The sequence below is a fragment of the Panthera onca genome, chromosome F1, assembly GCF_046562875.1.
Source record: "Panthera onca isolate mPanOnc1 chromosome F1, mPanOnc1 haplotype 2, whole genome shotgun sequence".
Classification (NCBI taxonomy): domain Eukaryota; kingdom Metazoa; phylum Chordata; class Mammalia; order Carnivora; family Felidae; genus Panthera; species Panthera onca.
In genome coordinates this window covers 70,577,065-70,589,227 of record NC_138355.1, presented here as the reverse complement: position 1 = coordinate 70,589,227, position 12,163 = coordinate 70,577,065, and the positions used below count along the sequence as shown (strand labels likewise).

Genomic DNA, 12,163 nt, shown 5'->3' with positions numbered 1-12,163 from the left:
AAATGCTGTACAGAACAGCAGCTGCAAACTCTGTGCTTCAAAATGGGTCTGTGTTTGAACGCTGGCTGCCCTACCTCCTAGCTGTGTGATTTTGGGCGAGTGACTCGCACTCTGTGTCTCGGCTTCTTGACTGCAACGTGGGAATAGTGGTAGGGCTTCCCTCGTGAGAGAACTGTGCAGACTCAGATAGCGCTCTTAGTGTGTTTAGCTCAGGGCTTGACCCGTAACAAAGACCCAGGAAGTAATTACTATTATCAGAAGATCTGACCTGAGTGGGACGTAAGTTCAGAGAACTGATGCCAATCAAATTACTGACAGGATGGGAGGCAAATTTCTAAATCTGTCTCGTTCCCCCACACACCATGCACAATGTGTCTACTTTTTGAGGGACAGAAAGAAAGACTCAAAGAGGAGCGTGAGCTTTTGAACAGTATTTCTACCTAGGAAGGGTGCTTGGAGAGGCCAGTTTCTCTGTTTTCAGTCTGTTCTGGACGACAGACCCGAACTCAGGAGTGCTGTTAGGTTATTCGCTCAAGAAGCATAAAGGAATCTCAAGGTCTGTGTGTAGAACGCTCATCTGAACGTGGGGGAAAGTCTCCGAGTTCACACTGCTGTCACCGTCTCCCGCGCTCGGCGTCACTACGTGCCGTGTGCAAGTTATTCTCCGGGCAGGAGGGGAGACAGAAGACCCACTGCCTGTCACTTGTCTGGGAACGCTCAGGCTGCGGGCAGTGTTTGGGAAGCTGGTGAGGGGGAGCCTTCCTATCCCCCAGGGCACAGACTCGTGTCTGCGATTGACGGGCGACTGATTGTGGACCGATGCTTGTATGTTGGGGTCTTAACGTTTTTGGCGTAGACTGAAAAGAATCTTTGAATACAACGCCGGAAAGGAGCTGCAGGGATCCCTTTGCGACCGTGGCACGGGATGAACAGGCCTTACCGGACTTGATGTTCCCGTCATCTCGGCACACACTGTTCCAGCGCGTACACAGCGATGCTGAGTGAACATCCTCGCTGGCGGGCTTTACCTCCTCCTGTTTCTGCCGGATCTTCTCCCAGTTCCGGACCAAGAACACATGATGCTTTAACACAAAATTCCTGTAAGCAAGGAAGGAAGTTCCTTTGTTCATTTAATAAGCATTTATTACAGGTCTACTCTACATGAGCCACTATTAAGATGATATAAATGAATAATTATCAGCTAATTCAGCTATTATAAAAATAATTATATATGGGGACACATAATTCAGTTTTGCATCCCGGCTTTTTTTTCCCCGTATAAAACATTCATATAAGAAAATATATACATTTTTAAAGTAGGCTTCACGCCCAGTGCGTGCCCAACACGGGGCTTGAACTCATGACACGGAGATCAAGACCTGAGCTGAGATCAAGAGTTGGACGCTTAACCGACTGAACCACCCAGGTGTCCCAAAACGTTCCCCTGTATTATTTACAAGTATCTCGCGAGATACCACTGAAGAGCTGCAAAACTTCTACCAATGGCGACAGCCTGGCTGGAAGGCAGTGATTTACAAAGCGCGTGCACAAATTCTAAATGAAGCCGCCAAAATGCAGCATGGGCTCAGGATCCGCCGTTACAGGGAGAACTGGACTGGGAGGTAAAGGCAGGCATTTACAACAGACACACCGGGCAGACTGTGTTAGGTGAAGTGCCTCCACGTAGACCTCGAAGTTTAGACGAGTCAGGTGTATCCTGAAGAGATTTGTGAAGGCATCAGTAGATGCCTGGGTTCCACGTCTGAAAATTACGGTTTAAGCGGTCTGACGGTGGCCGGGGCGGCACGAATCTCAAAAGCTCCCTGGGCTAATATGCGGCCAAAGCAGAAAACCACCTGACTGGATCATCTCTGTTTTACTGAGGTTTAACATTTCTAGGACTTTAAAGTGATACAGGATGAAAGGGGCTAAAATTACAGTAAAGTCATAAACAAGGATGAACTTCCTAAGATACTGGAGCGTACGGTCGCAGGAGACGCAGAATACGTCCCAGGACAATTTGAAACCCAGGACATACATATTTCCTTCACTTCCTTCTGACACGGACAAACCTCCCCTGAATACAGGAAGAGCGTAAATGACCCTAAAGACCCTTTTCACTGCTCTATTACTGTATCAACAAAGCAGGGAACCTTGACCTTTTCTGTGCCGTGGTTCCTCTGGCAGGCTGGTGAAGCCCATGTGACCCTTCTCTGAACAAAGTTTTAAAGTATTTAAACATTTTAAATTAATAAGCAGTTTTTACTTTGTAACACACAGGATTAAACGGAAACCAAATATTCAGTTTGCAGAATATTAAAAAAACCCTGAAATTGTGATACAGAAATAAACGTTCCTTTTTCCCCACATGACAAGATCCAGTGGTAGGTTTCACCGGCACAGCAACCTCGAGGGAGAGAGCACGTAAACGACACTTTGCCATGTCCGTGACAACTGTGTTACAAGCGATGAAAATGCGAACGTTAAGTCGTGGAAGCTGCAGCTACTACACGCACTGTCTGCCTACCATCGTATTTGACGGAAATGCTAAATTTCAGTGAGAAATTAGGAAAAACAGAGACAATCCCCACCCCCACCCCCCAACTTATATATCCTGACTCCCGGCTGGAGACCTCGTGCACAAGAGAAATGATTCAACCACACAGATGTTTCTTAATTTTCTAAATCGACAAGCAAATCACACAAAGGTAAGAAAAGCTCCTCTTTACCTTTCTCGATTAGACATCGGCTTCATTTGTAACTGGGGGGTCAACCTTGTGGGAGCGTTGATGTTTTCACTGGGCTCTTCGGAGAGGTGGCCTCTCTGAAAGTGGATCAGATGCGGGAAGGGAAGGACCGATGAGAAATCCCCTCGCAGAACGTTAGAGCCGCCGTAAGAGGCTGCCCCTCTGCCGTCCCCTCTTCCCGCCAGTAAGCGCCTCTAAGCAGTTGTTCGGGGAAAGAGCCAGGAGATCACGACTCACCCTTTTCTTCAGCTTGTGCTTAGACTTCCTCTTCTCCTTTGACCGTCCAGACTTCTTGTGAGTGGCCACAGGCTGGCTGCTTTTGCTGCTGGGCAGCCCGTTCATGCGCTGACTCTTGCCCCCGATGATCCCTCGACACTTCTCAAAGCCACACTTGCACAGTTGCTTTGAAAGGAAAGAGAAGAGAACTCTCGGCTGCTAGTTCACTTACAAGTTCAAACACAAGTCCCGAGCACCTGGGCACCCAACAGTGTGAATCAGGACATTTTCATACAGAGGAAAATAACTGAGGAGAAACTTAATGTGTTTCCATGGAAAGGAAAGATTAAAATTCGGGAAAACTTCTTCACTAGGCAAGTTAAGAACTGACCGAGGACCAAACACGACCGGGCAGTCTCTTTCTAGTTCCGAGACCAGGGAGAGCTGGCAAGGGGGTCGGCGAGCGGGGTGAGAACCACCGTCTCCGATTCACTTCACAGCGGCCGTACGTCAATGCGTCTACAGAAGGCGGTGCTGGGGACGGCGCTGTGAGGACGCTCAACCTCCCTCTTGACGGACTCGTGATGCTCACCTGCTTTTCAACGTTAAAGGAATGGAAGTTGTAATCGTAGGTGAGCTCGGTACCAGCTGGCATGTCTTTAAGAGCATACAGTCCGATCCGGTACACTCCATTGACAGACCTAGAGAAAAGGACAGGGTTAAAGGCAGAGAGCCTTTGTTTTCTTTTTTAGAGTTTATTTCTTTATTTCGAGAGAAAGACAGTGGAGTGGGGGAGTGGCAGAGAGAGAGAAGCCCAAGCAGGCTCTGCTGGGTCAGCGCAGAGCCTACCGTGGGGGCTCGAACCCCACAAAGCTGCAAGATCGTGACCTGAGCCGGAACCAAGAGTTGGGACACTTAACGGACTGAGCCACCCAGGTGCCCCTGAAGGTAGAGATTCTTAATACCTTGCCTAAACCCTAGAAAAACGGGTATGCTGATTTCAAATGTGCCTTTGTTTCTGTGTCCAATTACCCAGGTTTCCTGGCCAGACTCTGCAGTATAGTATCTCTCTTCCATTCTGTCCAGCCTGTGTAACACTGCCAGATTAACAGTCCTCAATCAGCTTTCTGGAAAACACGGACCATGCTGTCAGTGAGAATAGGTCTTAACGTTTCCTGCTTGATATTCAAAGTCCCTCTAAAACATGGTGTAGGTCTACTTATTAAGTAAATTATTTCTTATGGTTAATCTGTAAAACTTCTAGGTCCTACTGGTCTCCAGCTTTCTCACCTGTACAGGAGTCGCTCTTTGGTTCTGTTCTATGTAACTTACTAATGATCTACCATGCACTATTCTAGATGCTTTGTGTAATAATTATAGCTATCACTTGAGTGATTGTTAAATTAATTACAACATCTTGCTGTACTTATTTAATCCTCCCAACAACAGTATTAAAAACGCACTATTATTAGGGGCGCCTGGGTGGCTCGGTCGGTTGGGCGTCCGACTTCAGCTCAGGTCACGGTCTCACGGTTCGTGAGTTCGAGCCCTGCGTCGGGCTCTGTGCTGACAACGCAGAGCCTGGAGCCTGGTTCCGATTCTGTGTCTCCCTCTCTCTCTGCCCCTTTCCCACTCACGCTCTCTGTCTCTCTCAAAACTAAATAAACATTAAAAAAATTTTTTTTTAAAAGATACTATTATTAGACAGTATTATGGCCCCCATTTTCTAAATGAGGAAGCTGAGGCAGAGAGGTTAAGTAACTTATCGGAAGTCACACAGCTAATAACCGAGGGAATCGAATTGTTTTTTTTTTTTTTAAGTTATTTATTTATTTAGAGAGAGGAGCAGAGACAGACAGGGAGAGAGAGAATCCCAAGCAGGCTCTGCACTGTCAACGTGGAGCCAGATGCGGGGCTCGAACTCACGAACCTCGAGATCTTGACCTGAGCTGAAGTTGGATGCTTAACCAATTGGTCACCCAGGTATCCCGAAAGTTTATTTTTTAATTTTTATTATTTTCAAAAATAATTTTTTTAATGTTTATTTTTGAGAGAGAGAGAGACAGATGGACAGAGTGTGAGCAGGGGAGGGACAGAGAGACAGGGAGACACAGAATCTGAAGCAGACTCCAGGCTCTGAGCTGTCAGCACAGAGTCCGATGTGAGGCTCGAATTCATGAACTTCGAGATTATAATCTGAGCTGAAATCGGATGCTTAACTGACTGAGCGACCCAGGCACCCCCAAAATTTTTTTAAAAGTAATTCCTATACCTGACATGGGACTTGAACTCACAACCCCAAGATCAACACACACATGTGGCTCTTCTGACTGAGCCAGCCAGATGCCCCTATAAATACTGCTGAATTTTATCAAATGTTTTTTCTGTTGCTCCTGTTGGGACGATACGTGATTTTTTGCCTTTATTCTGTTAATGTAGTTAAGTTACACTGATTGTGAATGTTCAACCAGCCAATCAACCTCTCATTCCTGGAGTAAACCTCACACAGTCATGATGTATTAACCTTCTTATATACTGCTAGAGCTGATTTGCTAAAATTTTATTTTTTTTTGCTAACATTTAAATCAGGATTTTTGTGTCTGTGTTCATGGGAGACACTGGCCTATATTTTTTCTCTTTTAACATTGTTGTTAGGTTTTGGATGAAGGTTATACTAGCCTTATGAAATACAAGAGTTTATAGGATATCGGTAGTAGAGACATTATTTCTTCTTTAAGAATATATAAGAATCAGGGGCACCTGGGTGGCTCGGTCGGTTAAGCATCCGACTTCGGTCCAGGTCATGATCTCATGGTCCGTGAGTTCAAGCCCCGCGTCAGGCTCTGTGTTGGCAGCCCTGAGCCTGGAGCCTGCTTCAGATTCTGTGTCTCCCTCTTTCTCTCTGCCCCTCCCCCACTTGTGCTCTGTCTCTAGCTCTCAAAAATAAATAAATGTTAAAAAAAAATATATATATATATATAAGAATCATCAATGAAGATATTTGAGCCTGAAGCTCTTTTGTCAGCAACTGTTAATTATATACCCAATTTCTCATAGACATTCAGACTTTTTATCTATCCTGGTATCGTTTTTGGTAAGGTGTGCTTTTTCAAGGAATTTGTTCATTTAACTTTCCCAATAGAAAAAAAACTGTTCAGGAAAATGGATAAACTGACTGTGGTATACTTATATATAGGAACATTAGTCCAGAATAAAAATCAACAGAACACTGATGTACTGAACACAGGTACACTGTAAAAACACTATTCTAACTGAAAGAAGCCAGACACAGGCTACGTATATATGCAGTTCCGCAACAGGCTCTAGGCAAGATGAATCTGGTGACAGAAACCACATCACTGTTTGCCTCTGAGATGGCGAGATTCTAAGGAGGCAGAAAGGAACTTTCTGAAACAATGGAAATGTTCTATATGTCGGTAAGGATGTGGCTTGTGTGGGTGTCCACGTCTGTAAAGACGGGTGGTGATTTACATTTAAGATCTGTGTCTCGGTGGCGCCTGGGTGGCTCAGTCGGTTAAGTGTCAGACTTCAGCCCAGATCATGATTTCACGGCTCATGGTGTCGAGCCCCGTGTCAGGTTCTGTGCTGGCAGCTCAGAGCCTGGAGCCTGCGTCAGATTCTGTGTCTCCCTCTCTCTCTGGCCCTACCCCACTCACACTCTCTCAAAAATAAATACTAAAAAAAAAAATCTGTCTCTATGTAATATGTAAATTTAAAAAATTGACAAAAATAGAAAGCTGTTGAAACTCTCCTCTTTTAAAAAGTTGTGTTAAAACACACATAAGATAAAAAGTGGTGTTACGTACATCCGCGTTGTTGTAGAGCCATCACCACTAACCACGCTCATGGCTCTTTTCATCTTGTAAAACTGAACACCCCACGTGTGACAACCTGCTACCCTCCCACCGCTCACCACTACTGCACTATTTGCGATGCTGACGACTCTGAGCGCCTCATGCGGGTGGAACTGTACAGTGTTTGTCTCTTGTGCCTGGCTTTTTTAACTCGGCATAATGACATCAAGGTCCGTATCCACGATGTAGGATATTGTGCATTTTCCTTCCTTCGTAAAGCTGAATGGTAATTCCGTCACACGTATGCACCACATTTTGCTGGCCCAGCATCCCCCGAGGGACACTTGGGCTGCTTCCACAGTTTAGCTCCTATGAACAATGCTGCTGTGGATACGAAGGTGCAGACACATCTTCCAAACACGGCTTCCAATCCTGCGTAAACAGCCGGAGGCAGCCGGAGGTGGAACTGCTGGGCCATAGGGTAATTCTGTTTTTAATTGTTTGAGTTTCCCCAAGTGGAAATACCACTTCTATCCCCACAGGCTGCGAAAGGATACCAACTGATCTACATCCTCATCAACACTTGTTTTCTGTTATTCTGACGCAGCCACACGATAGGCGTCAGGTGGCGCTCTTAAGGATTAGTGCTCTCGGACACCTTTTCCTATGGTTATTGACCGTTTGTTTCTTTTCTTTGGAGGAATGTCTCTTCAAGTCCTTTGCCTTTTTTTTTAATTATTAGTTTTTAAGTTAGTTTACTCATTTTGAGAGAGAGAGCGAGAGCGCGCACTAGCGCCTGCGAGCAGGCATGAGCAACGGAGGGGCAGAGAGAAGGGCGGAGAGACGATCCGAAGCAGGGTCCATACTGTCAGTGCTGTCAGCGTGGAGCCTGGTGCAGGGCTCAAACTCACAATCATGAGCCTGACCTGAGCAGAAATCAAGGGGTGGACGCTTAACCAACTGAGCCACCTAGGCGTCCCTGCCCACTTTTGAATCAGGATGTTTATCTTCTCCCATTTTGTGGGTTGCCGCTTTACTCTGTGTCTTTTGATGCGCAAATTTAACAATTTTCATGAAATCCAATTTGTCTATTTTCACTGGTTACCTGTGTGAGCTTCTATCCTGTTTTTAAATATATTTGTTTAATGTTTGTTTATTTTTGAGAGAGAGAGAGAGAGAGAGACAGTGTGAGTGGGGGAGGAGCAGAGAGAGAGGGAGACCCAGAATCCAAAGCAGGCTCCAGGCTCTGAGCTGTCAGCACAGAGCCCGATGAGGGGCTCGAACTCACAAACCGCGAGATCATGGCCCAAGCTGAAGTCAGGGGCTTACCGACTGAGCCACCCAGGCGCCCCATGCCTCAAGTTTTCTTCTAGAAGTTTGGTTGTCTTAGGTCTTAGTTTAGGTCCTTGATGTATTTAATTTTTGTATATGGTGTTAGGTAAGGGTCCAGCTTCATTTTTTTGCATATGGATATCCAGTTTTCCCAGCAACATTTGTTGAAGACTATCCTTTTTCCACTGAATGATTGTGGCACACTTGTCAAAACTCTTTTGACTGTGTATGTGAGAGACTATTTCTGAGTTCTCTTTTCTCTTTCATGGGTCTATTGGTCTGTCCTTAGGCCAATAAAATGCTGCTTTGATGACTGTAACTTTGAGGTTAAGTTTTGAAATCAGGAAGTGTGAAGTCCTTCAAGTTTTGTCCTTTTAAAGAATGGTTTGGTTGTTCAGGTCTCAAGATTCCATGTGAATTTTAGGATGGGTTTTTCTATTTCTGTAAAAAAAAGTCATAGGGGTTTTGATGGGGTTGTACTGAATCTGTAGATGGCTTTGGGTAATACCGATATTTTAACAATATTAAGTCTTATGTGTTTCCATTAATTATGTCTTTTAAAAGAGTTGGTTTTTTTTAAGCTTTTTTGGAGAGAGGGGAAGGGGAGGGAGGAAGAGAGAGAGAGGGAGACACAGAATCCGAAGCAGGCTCCAGGCTTTGAGGTGTCAGCACAGAGCCGACGCAGGGCTCGAACCCATGAACTGTGAGATCATGACCTGAGCTGAGGTCGGATGCTTAACCGACTGAGCCACCCAGGCGCCTCAATTTATGTCTTCTTTAATTTTCTTTCAGCAATGTTTTACAGTTTTTTCATGGTACAATTCTTTCACCTCATTGGTTAATTCCTAAGTATTTTATTCTTTTTATGGGCAATTGTAAATGAAATTGTTTTTGTAATTTCCTTTGCAGGTTCACTGTGTATGGAAATGCACCTGATTTTTGTGTGTTGACTTTGTACTGTTATTTTGCTGAATTTGTTTATGAGATCTAACAGCTTCTTTGTGAAGCCTTTAGCATTTTCTACATAAGATCATAGCATATGCAAATAAAGTTAAATTTACATCTTCCTTTCTGATTCGAATGTCTTTTCTCTCTCTCTTGTCTAATTGTTCTGGCTAGAACTTCAAAACTGTGTTCAACGGAAGCGGAAGCGCAGAAGCCAAGCACCCTCATGTCGCTCATGACTTTATGAGGGATACATTCCAAGACCCCCAGTGGATATCTCAAACTGTGGACAGCACCAAACCCTGTGGGGGGTGGGAGGGAGGGGAAAGTGGGTGATGGGCATGGAGGAGGGCACCTGTTGGGATGAGCACTGGGTGTTGTATGGAAACCAATTTGACAATAAATTTCATATTAAAAAAAAACAAAAACAAAACCCAAACCCTAAATATACTATGTCTTTTCTTAAACATATATACCTATGATAAAACTTAACTTATAAATTAGCACAGTAAAAGATGAATAACAAATAAGTAATAATAAAATACAATTGTAGCAATATACTGTAATGAAAGTTAACTGAATGCGGTCTCTTTCTCCCTCTACCTTATTTTATTCTTCCTTCCCTTGTGATGATGTGAGATGATGAAATGCTTACGTGATGAGATAACGTGAGGTGGATGATGGAGGCGTCGTGACATAGTGTTAGGTTACTCCTGACCTTCTGGCCGTATGTCAGAGGGAGGGTCACCCGCATCTAGACCAAGGCTGACCACCAGTGACTGACACTAAGCAAAGCGAAACTGCGGATAAGGAGGGACTACTGTATTGTGTTCAGGTAGCTTTCTTCTATGCCTATTTTGTTTTTTTAAACAATGTTTATTTCGAGAGAGAGTGCAAGCAGGGGAAGGGCACAGAGCAAGGTGGCGAGAGAATCCCGTGCAGGCTCCATGCTGTCAGTGAAGAGCCTGACGTGGGGTTTGAAGCCACAAACCGTGAGATCATGACCTGAGCTGAAATCAAGAGACGGAGGCTTAACTGACTGAGCCGTCCAGGCGCCCTTTTAGTGCTTTTATTATTATAGGGTGTTGAATTCTGTCAAATGCTTTTTTTGCACCAATTGAAAGGATTTTTTTCCTCCTCTCATTTTATTGATGTGGCCTATCACACTTTCTCTTACGTTGAACCATTCTTGCATTCCAAGAATAGATCCCACTTGGTCAGGGCATACAATCCTTTTAATATGCTGCTAAATCCTGCTTGCCAGCATTTTGTTGAGGACTCGTGCATCAACGTTCACAAAGCATACTGGCTTGGTTTGTAGTTCTCTTTTGGGGTCTTTGTCTGGCTTTGGTATCAGGACTATGCTGGCCTCACAGAGTGAGTCAGGAAGTGTTTCCTTCTCTTCAATTTTTTGGAAAAGTTTGAGGATTGGCATTAGTCTGGAAGCATTCATCAGTGAAACCATCAGTTCTAGGGCTTTTCTTTGTTGAGAGATTTTTGATTACGGATTTGATTACGCATAACATTACGGATTACCAGTTACAGGTTTGTTCAGATTTTTTTGTCTCTTCATGATTTTAGTCTTGGTAGGTTTTGTGTTTCAAGAAATCTGTCCATTTCAATGAGGTAATCCAATTTTTTGGCACACAACTGTTCATAGTGTTCTCTTACAATCCTTAGTATCTCTGTAGAATTGGTGGTGACCCCACTTCCATTCCTGAATTTCGTGAGTCCTCTTTTATTCTGAGTCCATCCAGCAAACGCTTGTTGACTTTATCTTTTTGAAGAACCAATTTTTGGTTTTACTGATTTTCCTTTCTGTTTTTCCTATACTCTATTTCTCTCTACTCTGATGTTCATGATTTCCTTCCTTCCGCTAGCTTTGGGTTTAGTTTGTTCTTTTTCTCGTTCCTTAAGTGGTAAAGTTGGGTTGTTGACCTGAGATCTTTTTTATTTGTAATGTGAACATTTATGCCTACAAACTTTCCACTCAGCATTGCCTCTGCTGTGCCCTGTAAGTTTAGGTGTGCCGTGTTATTTTAATTCATCTCCAAGTACAGTAAAACCTTGGTTTGCAAGCATAATTTGTTCTGGAAACATGCTTGTAATCCAAAGCACTCATGTATCAAGCGAATTTCCAGAACCACTGGCTCAATTGTGATCATGTGACATTGGGCATCACGTAGTACTCGTATTGCAAGACGTCACTTGTTTATCAAGATAAAATGCATTAGACACGTTTGCTCATCAGGGTGACTGGGTGGCTTGGTTGGTTAAGTGTCCAACTTCGGCTCAGGTCACGATCTCAGTTTGTGGGTTCAAGCCCAGTGTCGGGCTCTCTGCTCTTGGCACAGAGCCCGCCTCAGATCCTCTGTCCCCCTCATGATCTCAAAAATAAACATTAAAAAAAATCTGCTCATCCTGTGGACCACTCGCACATTTGCAATCCAAGGTTTTACTGTACCTCCTTCCTTCCTTCCTTCCATCTTTCTAACAGAGAGGGTGGGGGGAGACATCCACGCAGAGGAAGAGAGAGAGGGAGACACAGAATCTTAAGCAGTCTGCACGCCCAGTGCAGAGCTGGCGGGAGAGGGAGGGGCTCGATCTTACGCCCCTGAGATCATGACCTGAGCTGAAACCAAGTAAGACCCTTAAGCAATTAAGGCACCCAGGTGTCCCAGGTGTGTAAATCTTTGTAACGGTTTTATCTTCTTGTTGCACAAAATCTTTTATTAGTACACCATGTGTTTCTCTGTCTCTTGTAACCATTTTCGGTTTCAAGTCCATTTTGTGCAGCTGCTGTTGCGCTGTTTGGGTTACTATTTGTATGAAATACCTTTTTTGATCTTTTCACGTCCAGCCTGTTTGTTTTTGGATCTAAAGTTGAGTCTCCTGTAGACAGCATGTAGCTGGATCATGTGTTACCTATTCTGATCGTTTTTAAACCAATTGAAAAAAACCTGACACACATATTAGTTTCAGGTATACAACACGATTCAATAAAGGTCCACACTGCAAACTGATCACCACAGTAATTCTATTTCACATCCATCCCCACACTCAATTACAAAGTGTTTTCTTGTGCTCAAGCTCTATTCTGCTAGCAAG

The 12,163-nt window shown here is 44.2% G+C and overlaps 1 protein-coding gene across 8 annotated transcripts in view; it reads right to left on the bottom strand.

Annotated features, from left to right (window-relative positions):
• The window catches only part of ASH1L (ASH1 like histone lysine methyltransferase), a 191,092-nt gene that overhangs the window by 14,199 nt on the left and 164,730 nt on the right, over positions 1 to 12,163 (bottom strand). For all 8 annotated transcript variants that reach the window (XM_081791976.1, XM_081791978.1, XM_081791979.1 and 5 more), the window contains 4 exons: positions 3,556 to 3,664; positions 2,985 to 3,149; positions 2,730 to 2,824; positions 941 to 1,098 (listed from right to left, as the gene is read on the bottom strand). In XM_081791976.1, coding sequence (XP_081648102.1) covers positions 941 to 1,098; positions 2,730 to 2,824; positions 2,985 to 3,149; positions 3,556 to 3,664 — 527 coding nt within the window. The remainder of the gene's footprint in view (positions 1 to 940; positions 1,099 to 2,729; positions 2,825 to 2,984; positions 3,150 to 3,555; positions 3,665 to 12,163) is intronic.